The 11,605-nt window shown below is 33.8% G+C and overlaps 1 protein-coding gene across 1 annotated transcript; it reads right to left on the bottom strand.

The window, feature by feature from the left end:
• Nucleotides 1-2,156: 2,156 nt before the first annotated feature.
• Nucleotides 2,157-9,944, bottom strand: srsf9 (serine and arginine rich splicing factor 9). Its single transcript, XM_042733307.1, has 5 exons — nt 9,817-9,944; nt 7,606-7,918; nt 7,333-7,520; nt 4,968-5,140; nt 2,157-2,797 (listed from the first exon to the last, which is right to left on the bottom strand). Exons 2-5 carry the CDS (start codon nt 7,761-7,763, stop codon nt 2,576-2,578), a joined length of 741 nt encoding a protein of 246 aa, XP_042589241.1. The 5' UTR covers nt 7,764-7,918; nt 9,817-9,944; the 3' UTR covers nt 2,157-2,575.
• Nucleotides 9,945-11,605: the final 1,661 nt, after the last annotated feature.

Below are 11,605 nucleotides of genomic sequence, written 5' to 3'. Positions count from 1 at the left end.
ACTTTCATTATTTCTCATTGCAAGCCAACAACAAGAACTGCTTTGCTGCTTCCACAAAGTGTCTGTAACGAAGCTTTTCGAATCTTTGAATCAATTCAGTTTCGAAGCACTGTTCAGAATACTGTGTAAATGCAACAAAAACTACTCAAGCGTGCATAAAACACGTTTTACAAACCAATGCCAATTGTTTGTTGATATTGTTATCTAGTAAATGCAATTAACAAACCATCTAATACCATTAAAAGTCTCTGTATGTGTTATTTTATTTATCTGCAGAGCTGTTTTGTGTGTTTTATGGAGCGGGTTAATCAAGTGTCATTTAATGTGTCATTCATTTTTTTATAGAAATAAAAATTATTTCGTTCAGTTGGAAAATGCACGCTATAAATTATAAACTGGAAGCATCTGCTTTGGCCAATGGCTGGTGAAAACCAGCCCAAATATAAAAACTAATTTTCACACCTAAAAATACATATTTTACAGTCACTGTTATGCACACTGATCATAAAACACTCAAAGGGTCAAAGGCTTCCTACCAGTGGCCCGCCTTCACTTTCGCAGGGAGCTTGATTGACAGGCGACCTGACCAATCAGAATGCCGTATCTGGCGTTTTTTAAAAATGGTGTGCATTGACTTCTTTCCGCAGTTGAAACAAGAGACCTTTTAATGTTCATTCATGTTTATTTCATGCTATATCTAGTAAAGGGGAAGAGATGATCTCTTGAACTGAGGCACTACAATAGTTGCGTTTCTCCTTCAAATTGTGCAAATTAAAATTGCGCCTAATGGAAACACATCAATTTCGCAAAAACTCCCGTATATCACGAAAACGTTTTTACGCTCGCATGAGGTGGTTTTTCAGGCAATTCGAAAAAGGAATATTTTGCAATTTGTTTTTTCTTATTTAGAGGTCACATGGCGTATGTAAAAAGTCATACGATAATTTTTCAATGTACTATAATTACCCTCCAAGAAACGCTTCTTACGTGGCCGCTCTCGAGTATAAGAGGCTTCCCCTGCCATTAATGTGTTGACAATTTACAACACAAATACACGAATTACTTTAATAATGACAAAACTCTCTGCTCTGTCTTAATGTATTTTTTATTTTTTAATTTTTTTTGTGAGAACGTCGAGTGAAGCTAGCAACATTAACGAAAGGGGGCAGATCTTTGCGAAGGTAAAATAAATAAATAAATAAATAAAAACGGGAAAAGGCAACCCTGAACCAAGCCTCTTTACTGAAATCACGTGACTGTGGCGGTTTAAAACGCGATCCAACTCACTGGTTCGAAACAAATGATTTGCAAAGATTTCGAAGCCTTACGAATTTCGCAAGCGCAAATCACTAATTTGAGGCAATAAAGAAGAGAACAGTAGTTTGCCTCACTTGATTGTTTCCTTTGATGATTAACATTTATATCGTAAAACAGTTATCAAATCTTACCTCGCTCTCTTTGACCGTTTAAACTGAAGCAGTAAAGCCACGCCTTCTTTGATTTGATTGGCCATCTCAGTCACTGTCTAGCACTGATTGGCCTAACAAATCACAACAAACTCCAACTTTACTGGAACCTAATTACATCTGGAGCGTCCAATCAGAATAAATCAGTCTATTACACTAATGGAACAATTAAACTAATGGACTAATTAAAAGTCTGATTGTGCCAATTAGCCTGAAATGGGCTTCTAGCACATTTAGACAAAAGGATTTAACCATTCGTTACCAATTTAAAAGATTTAAACAATTACACTTCATGTGGACAAATGGCTCAGATAAGACAAATAACATTTTATGAATTAAATATGCAACTAAGAAAATATTGAGAGCCCAGCATAATTAATAAATATGAACTGCTATAGAAAATTCATTAACACGTTACAATGTTACATTAATGCGAGGTAACAACAAGTGATATTTCTAATTTATTTATTTAATAATCTTAATGTTTCAACATTTGTTAATCAAGTATCTGTTTATGCACCATGAACCAAAATTCAATAATGCATTTTTTTAATTAATGCACAATAAACCAGCATGCACAATTTTATTACTGATAATCCAGTGATTTCATTTTTTAAACACTATTTCCAGGTTTTCTGTTATTATTTGCATTATTCCTGCAAAACACGAGTTTGTAAAAATGACTCGATATAACTTTGATTCAATGCTTTAATTGAAAAACAAATGCATACAATCATCACATGATACAAAACGAGAAAAAAAGAAGAAAAATCACATGGGGGAGATTCCAGAAAAAAACATTTTTAAAACTTCAGCCTTTTATTCAAATCATAAAAAAATAATAAAACAGTCGATGTCTATGAAATGCACCGGATTAATCACAAACAACACCTCTTTAGTCTGTCGCCTCGCATCAATAATCAAAAAGGACAAAACAGGTTATTCATCTTCAGATCTTTCACAATCATAACCACATCTGTAAACACACGCGGCGTCATCCACATGATCATTAACATATTCGCAAGCTGAATAAGGCCATTTGGGTTCCTACAATGGAATGTAAATTACAAAATTGATAAAGAAAGGCGTGTGGCGGTGGAGAAGGCCGCTCATCGATAGTGGCGCGGCGGAGGGCTGTGGTGCTGGAGCGAGGCGCGGCGGGGGGGTGGGCTGTGGCGGGTCATGTGACGCGGGGGCGATCGGTAACGGGGCGGCGGTGACCCTCTGCTCTGGTACGGGGGTGAGTATCGTCCTCGAGACCTGGAGCGGGAGCGCGAGCGACCCCAGCTTGTGCCCCGCTCCTCCATCACTCTGATGTAAGACGTCTCTCCCTGAGACACAAACAAATATTCAGAAACAAACCACTGATTCCAGAGACGCCGGAGATTTAAAAAAAAACTATTGTCACATACACACACACACACATATATATATATATATATATATTTGTATAGGATATACAGCCAAATGAAAAATTATTCAGACACCAGATGTAATTTAATATTTTTAAACTAGTGGGTGCAGGACACTATAGTTTATTTATGTAAGTGAAGAGAGCAAAATAAAGTAAACTGTGACATATTACACCCAAAAAGTCTTCATACAGTGGACTACCAGTAAAAATTTGTGACCAAAAATTATTCAGACACTTTGACTTGACCATGTTTTTTATTTAATTGCTAATGTGGCGTTTTTACACCACAGATTGAACACAATTAAGCGTTGCTTGGTAATTGGTTGACCTACATTGCTATTCTGTAATTGGGATCCTGGACCACAAGACCAGTCATAAGGGTACATTTTTAAATTGAGATTTATGCATCATCTGAAAGCTGAATAAATAATCTCTCCATTGATGTGTGGTTTGTTAGGAGGACAATATTTGTCTGAGATACAACTATTTGAAAATCTGGAGTCTGAGGGAGCAAAAAAATCTAAATATTGAGAAAATCATCTTTAAAGTTGTTCAAATGAAGTTCTTAGCAATGCATATTACTAATCAAAAATTAAGTTTTGATATATTTATGGTAGGAAATTTACTAAATATCTTCATGGAACATGATCTTTACTTAATATCCTAATGATTTTTGGTATAAAAGAGAAATCTATAATTTTGACCCATACAATGTATTGTTGTCTATTGCTCCAGGGACACAATTGTGTACTTAAATTAACAGCTGAATAATGTTTGGTTGATTGTAATCCATTACACACCTTCCCATCAAAGTTTTCTGACATCATCAAGATGAATTTGTTCTGATACAGTTTAACTCCCGAGTTCTTGTCATGTTTTATTCCCATTTTCTAAACTAAAGTGAATAATCTCACATTAATGTGACAAATGTTGAAGTTTGGTTTGTCTGTAACTTTCAGTGAACTGTAACCTGGTCAGATACTTAGATGTGGATTAAATATAAATAAATAGTAGGTTAAAAAAGTCACTACAATGAACTTGACGTTTGATTTTCTGTAATTATATTTTCTATATTATATCACTAGCCCTGATACCACCTGACCTCAGAAGTCTATGCTAAATTAATAATAGATTATATGCAAAAATCTTAAGCTATAGACTAACATATACACTACAGTTTAAATGTTTGGGATCAGTAAGATTTATTTTTTGTTTCAAAAGAAGCCTCTTCTGCTCACCAAGGCTGCATTTATTTGATCATAAATACAGTAAAAATATTGAAATATTATTACAATTTAAAATATCTGTTTTCTATGTGAATATCTGTTAAACTGTAATTTATTTCTGTGATGTGCAGCGGTATTTTCAGCATCATTACTCCAGTCTTCAGTGTCACATGATCTTCAGAAATCATTCTAATAACAATAATAAACATTTCTGATTATTATCAACGTTGAAAACAGTTGTTCTGCACAATATTGCATGAAACGGGGATATTTTATTTTTCAGGATTATCTGATGAATAGAATGTTCAAAAGAACAGCGTTTATTTAAACTAGAAATCTTTTGAAACTTTTAAATATCTTTACTGTAATTTTTTTTTTATCAATTTAATGCATCCTTGCTGAATAAAAGCATTAATTTCTTAATCTTACCGACCTCTTTTTAATTAATTAAAAACAGAACTAAAATGTAAAAAATTAATTATCAAAATAAAAATAAATAAATTGAGAGAACAAAAAAAAAAAAAAAAAGACCTCCTGGTCAATGGTAGTGTATCTGAAAACTATATATGATAAACAAAAATATCAATATGTATAATAAAGCAATAATCCCCAAGCTGTTATAAATTCACTGTAAACCACAGCTTCATGGGGCTTATTGCTTTTATAAAACGGTTATTTCATATACGTAGTAAGGTTTCACAGAATAAAACAGAGCAAATAAAGTGTAATGATATTAATAAAAACAGTATTCTTCCGCCAAACAATGTAGTTCCTAAGAAACAGTTGAAATAAACCCAGAGGGATGACCTGAATTTGTCTGAATTTTAAGTGTAATGAGCTGAAGTGTCTCAGGACCCTGACCTGGTGGGATCTGAACTCTGTGCCGTCCAGGCGTCTCAGTGCGTACTCCATATCCTCTCGTCTGAGGAACTCGACCACGCCCTCGCCGTCACGCTGCACGTCAGCGAAACACACGTCTCCGGCCTCCCGCATGTGGTCCTTCAGATCCTGCCAGCTGCCGGAGGGAGGAAGACCTGCACACGGGCCAGAGCGCTTTATTATGATGCTTGATGCACTGCTGCAAACATCTGTCTCAGACGTAGATGCATGCAAACAAATGATCCTTCTTCTGCACTACGAGTCCAGCGTTCACATCCTTACAATAAATGATTACCAGGAAGTAAACAGTTTCTTCAAAACACGCATTAAGATATTTATAAAGATTCTGAGAGGTTCATGTCTCCACAAAAAGGTAAAACAAATCCATTTGAACTGAGCGTTTAATCCAAGGCTTTAGATGAGATACGATCAATCTTATAATCAAATCACTTCACAAGACAAGGATCAAACTGCTTGATTCATATGAATGTGTTGGATCTTTCTGGATCTTTAAGACTTGTTTAATGGAGAGACAGAAAACCCCAGGTTTCATTAAACTTCTGTTAAATTCATGTTTTGAAGATGAATTATGGGTTCGGGGAGTAAATGATGACAACATTAACAGTTATTTTAGTATCATTGATACACTACTACAATTTTTGTTAATATTTTGAAAAATTTTACTTTTATATTTTCCGTTTTTATTTTAATTTTAGTTAATGTTTTAGTAATTTTTTGTGTTTTTACCATTTCTGTTGTTTTTAAATATGTCTATAGAGTTTTTATTCATTTTATTTCAGTTTTAGTTATTTTAATACAATATAAACTTAATGAAAATGAGAATTGTTGCCTTTGCAACTTATTAAATTTTACCTTTATATTTTCAGTTTTCATTTTAATTTTAGTTACCTTTTTAGTAATTTTTTGTGTGTTTTTACCATTTCTGTTGTTTTTAAATATGTCTATACAGTTTTTATTCATTTTATTTCAGTTTCAGTTATTTTAAAAGATAAACTAAACTAAAAAATGAGACTTGTTGCCGTGGCAACTTATTAATAATTTGAACTAAATTTTGCTTTTATTTTTTCCATTTCCATTTTAATTTTAGTTAATGCTTTAGTAAAATGTTTGTGCATTTCAGTTGTTTTTAAATATGTCTATAGAGTTTTTATTCATTTTATTTCAGTTTTAGTTATTTTAATACAATATAAACTTAATGAAAATGAGAATTGTTGCCTTTGCAACTTATTAAATGTTACCTTTATATTTTCAGTTTTCATTTTACTTAATGTTTTAGTAATTTTTTTGTGTGTTTTTACCATTTCAGTTGTTTTTAAATATGTCTATACAGTTTTTATTCATTTTATTTCAGTTTCAGTTATTTTAAAAGATAAACTAAACTAAAAAATGAGACTTGTTGCCTTGGCAACTTATTAATAATTTTAACTAAAATTTAAATTTAAATTTAAAATTAAATTAAATTTATGCATATAGCAGACGCTTTTATCCAAAGCGACTTACAGTGCATTCAGGCTATCAATTTTTACCTATCATGTGCTCCCGGGGAATCAAACCCCCAACCTTGCGCTTGTTAACGCAGTGCTCTACCACTTGAGCTACAGGAGCACTAAACTTAGCTATTTTTCCCATTTTCATTTTTATTTTAGTTAACGCTTTAGTAAATGTTTTGTGTGTTTTTACCATTTCAGTGGTTTTAAATATGTCTATAGAGTTTTTATTCATTTTATTTCAGTTTTAGTTATTTTACTACAATATAAACTTAATGAAAATGAGAATTGTTGCCTTTGCAACTTATTAAATGTTATCTTTATATTTTCCGTTTTCATTTTACTTAATGTTTTAGTAATTTTTTTGTGTGTTTTTACCATTTCAGTTGTTTTTAAATATGTCTATACAGTTTTTATTCCAGTTTCATTTATTTTAAAAGATAAACTAAACAAAAATGATACTTGTTGCCGTGGCAACTTATTAATAATTTGACCTAAATTTTGCTTTTATTTTTCCCATTTTCATTTTAATTTTAGTTAACGCTTTAGTAAATTATTTGTGTTTTTACCATTTCTGCTCTTTTTAAATATGTCTATACAGTGTTATTCAATTTTAGTTATTTTACTACAAGATAAATTAAACAAAAATGAGAACTTTTGCCTTGGCAACCAGCTTAAATAAAATAGATTTTTTATTATTTTACATAGTTTTTTTTATATATATATTTTATTTTCACAATGACATTTTTAATAGTTTTAGTAGCCCTGCTTTACAACTGACTGAAGTAGTGTTATCAGGACTGTTTTAAATACGAATCCTCAAACCGCGTCACACTCACCCGTCACAATAACACGAAACTCAGATCTGCGCGACGGAGGCCCAAACCTTCCCCGCGGTCCTCCTCCTCCTCCTCCTCCTCCCGCAGGTCCACTAAATTTGGATCCGGAAGAGCGTGGATATTCCACACGCAGCTTACAGTCTCCAAATCCATATCCATTCCTCCCAAAGACGGCGTCCTCCGCATCCCTACAGGAAGAGAGGAAAGTGCTCCTAAGTCTCGTTCTACACGTGAAAAAGCCTCGTCCGTGTTCTCGGAGGCCACGCGACTCACCGTGGATCCTCAAACCGCACGAAGGCAAACGGGATGGTGCCTCGGTTGTTCTTCAGCTCAATATCCCGGATTTTCCCGTATTTGAAGAAGAGATCCTCAATGTCCCTCTCCTGGACGTCCATGGGAAGGTTTCCCACGTAGATGCGTCCGTCCGACATGTTCCTGAACCGTGGAAATACAGCGTTTTCCGCCTCGGGGCGTTCAGAACATCCAAACTCTAGTCCGTCCTTCTAAAAGCCTCTGTTTACAACTCTGAACTCATGTCCAGTTCAAGAAACCCAGCACGGGAGCCTCCAGGAGCACAGTCTGGAAACTTAGAAACGAGGAGAATCGATTAAAACAGACACATATCGCCTGAATCCACCACGAAACATTTCAATAACGTCTGCAAACCACATTAACACCTGATGCACCTGTAAATCATAATTAACCTCGTTCTGTAGGGAAGATATCACCTTAGTTAGACATCTGTGACCCTGGACCATAAGTAGCACAGGTGTATTTGTAGCAACAGACAACAATACATTGTATGAATTAAAATTATACATTTCTCTTTTATGCCAAAAATCATTAGGATATTAAAACCCCTTAACTGTCACGTCCCACCTGTGGGACGCTTGGCGCTCTTTTTGTTGTTGTCCTTATTCTCTATAAAATCTTTTAGTAATCATCATAAATTAAATATCATTTGAAAGCTCAAGATTCATCCTGTGAAAACCATTTTGAAATCGGACATTGCGTTACCATGGAAATGGTACTTTAAAATCTTATGGCAGTCTCCTCCCCCTTAGTGGGCGGAGTCAAGTGTCATATTACAAAATGCATTACGGTCTTTTACAATCAAAACTTTTTATAATCTTGGCAACAAACATATCATTGGAAAGGTCTGAGTCTCAGGATTCCATATTTGGTGGTTATTCTGAGTATTGAAGTAAAATTGACAGAGAAATCTAGGGGAAAAATCGTTAAACAAAATTCAAAGGAGTTTTGATGGCTCCCAGTGGCTGTTTGTGGTATGACGCCCTAAATAAAATCTCACAGGAACCTCAATTTTTTTCATATCAACTTCAAATTTGGAACATAACTTATTTAGACACAAGGCTTTAATTGTATACCAATTTTAGAATAAAACCTGTTATGTAAAATATTTATAATAAATAAAATTAATATAGCGCATTTTATTTACAGTACATTTAAACTTCTATAACTTTTTGATACTTTAATTAATTCCACTTTTGCCAAAATCTGCTAATTTTTCTTCTTTAAAAAGAGACCAACCTTAGGTCTATATTCCAATGTGTTCATAAAATACAACAATTTAAGTTTGGATAGTGCACTTTAATGCCTATTTAAAAAAATGGGGGTGACAGTTAAGATATTTAGTAAATTTCCTACTGTAAATATATCAAAAATTAATTTTTGATTAGTAATATGCATTGCTAAGAACTTCATTTGAACAACTTTAAAGATGATTTTCTCAATATTTAGATTTTTTTGCTCCCTCAGATTCCAGATTCTCAAAATATCGTCCTATCATAACAAACCATACATCAATGGAGAGATTATTTATTGTATAAATGTATACATTTCAGCCTTATGACTGGTATTGTGTTCCAGGGTCACATATGATACATATTAAGTGACCACACTTCTAGCCAAGGCCTAGAAATATGAATTTTAATATGTTAAATGGCACGAAACATACATTTTAACAGACAGGACAGAATAAATAACTGCCAAATCAACCTCTAATATATGAGTTTTGTCAAGAGAACCGCTATACATATATGTAATTAAATACTTAACACTAAAATCTGTTCATATTTAATCACCTTTTAATGCAGACTTTGATAATTCAATAAAAGAAGTCGAATGCACATCAGAGGACAGCCATGACAGCTGCTAGCATCGCTAGCATCGCATCTAACGCATTTAATTCGTTATATAATTCAAAACATCGACCTAAATCCGTTCGTTTCCACTATTATATAGTATTCAGCTTCAAAAAAAAAAAAAAATCTGAAAGTGTAATGTTTGTGTTTAATGACAATACAACACAATCATATTAGCATACTAGCTGTTAGCTTCTTTGTTGAGACAGCTGCTCAAAGAAAAAAGACAAACACCAGCAAATAACGAGGTCGGCTTTTTTTCCTCATCCACGAATGTGGTTAAAGATGAAATATAACCGGGATTAATAGTTTGATTTACCTCTGTAAATTGTAGCTCGTGATAAGAACCAAGGATAAACAAGCGCACGCGCTTCCCCCTCCCCGGATCAGGAAGTGACCGAGACACACTTCCGCCCCCTTCAGACCGAAACGAGCAACTGCAGCAGACGGCCGACACAAAACAGATAAATAGAGAGAGAGTTTTCATCTTAAATTAATTTTTTATTCTCTTTTATATCATTATACTGAAAAATATGCAATAATAATAATAATAATAATAATAATAAAAAATAAAAAAACTAATACATTCCAAATAAAAATATTAATGTCTTTATGTATTATTTTCATGTATATATTCATATCAGTGCTGTTTCCCAGCATTTCTGTCTAAGTGCTCCCACTAAAACCAACCCATAAACCAGTTTAGCATTTTTTTTTACAGGAAAACTAACATTATATAATACTAATTACTAATTATTTTATTTTATTAATTATATTTAGCAGATGATTTTATCATGAGGGGTCCTGAATCAAACTATGTACGTACACATCTTCATTACAGTTTTTAACGATTGCTTACACACTAAAATTAAAAATAAAATTTATCTTGTTGTAATTTACTTTCAAAGAGCAGAACCTCAGCCCAGATCTGCACAACTGTAAGCACATTCCCAGCCTCACACTTTTTGCAAAACGCTAAACACACTTCTCTACATCAGACACAGAAATCTAACATTATGTCACTTCTTTGCCATTTCAAGACACTGCTTTCTAAAATACTACGCATATGAAGCTATTGATCAAACACAGCCGTCTGGTGTGCAGACACTTAGGTGCTGAACTGTACACTCAACAATCAAGGTGTAAGCACTATAAAAGTTAACAGGTGAATTTTTGTGAAAAGCAGTGGTGCAGGAAGAGGAATAGGGAGAAACATCTTTGGCCAGAGAGCTCTTTTGAATGTCCCGGGTCAACGTGGTGGTGACATCACAATATATGCTGCAATCTGGCATGCCAAAATAGTTCCTTACAACACCGACCACATACGTTTTTAGACTGTGTAAGGATGGATTCTCCATTTGAGAAGATTCTTCTCTCGCTGTTTTGCGAGCGAGGACATTGACTGTGAAGTGGATGAAGTGGAGATGATGCTGAGGTGTTGTTTACTCATCTCCGCAAAACTTTATGTACTACTGTATACTGTATTTGGAATACATTCTGATTTTCAGTGCAAAATGCAGCCTATTTGCAACGATGTACTGAAAGATTTTACAATGTGCTGGGAAATAAATATTGTCATGAATGTGCAGTTCTTGTCTCATGTGTTGTGTTTGGTCAATATATTCATGTACTTTAAAAAAAAAAAAAAACTGTTGTTAAATTATTGTAAAGTTTTGAATGAAGTGTGTCGTTTTGCAAAAGATCTGAGATGTTCTGATACTTGTGTGTGTGTGGATGTGTTACAGTTTTTCTCATTTGCTAAGACACACTAAATGAAACTGGGATCCGCTTGATCTTCATCATCACATTATTAGCACAGCAGAAGTCTTCTCTTGCAAATGTTTTAACACTTTTTCATTTGTTTCACACATTTTTCACACCCTTTTTTCAAAACAGTTACCACAGATCTCATTGAAAGGCCCCAAACTCTATTGGATTCACTGTGTTGAACAAAAGAAAAAAATCTATTCACAGCTGATAGAAACTACTTGCATAATTATAAATCTCTATGCACCTGTGTGAAACTCATTTGCAAAACTCTTCAATCAGCAATCAGTCCTCATCCATCTATAAAAGATGCCACCTCTGTGTTGCTATTTGCAAGCATG

This window comes from Cyprinus carpio, chromosome B10 (assembly GCF_018340385.1).
Source record: "Cyprinus carpio isolate SPL01 chromosome B10, ASM1834038v1, whole genome shotgun sequence".
NCBI lineage: Eukaryota > Metazoa > Chordata > Actinopteri > Cypriniformes > Cyprinidae > Cyprinus > Cyprinus carpio.
Note: the sequence above shows the minus strand (reverse complement) of the source record. Positions and strands in the feature narration are given on the sequence as shown.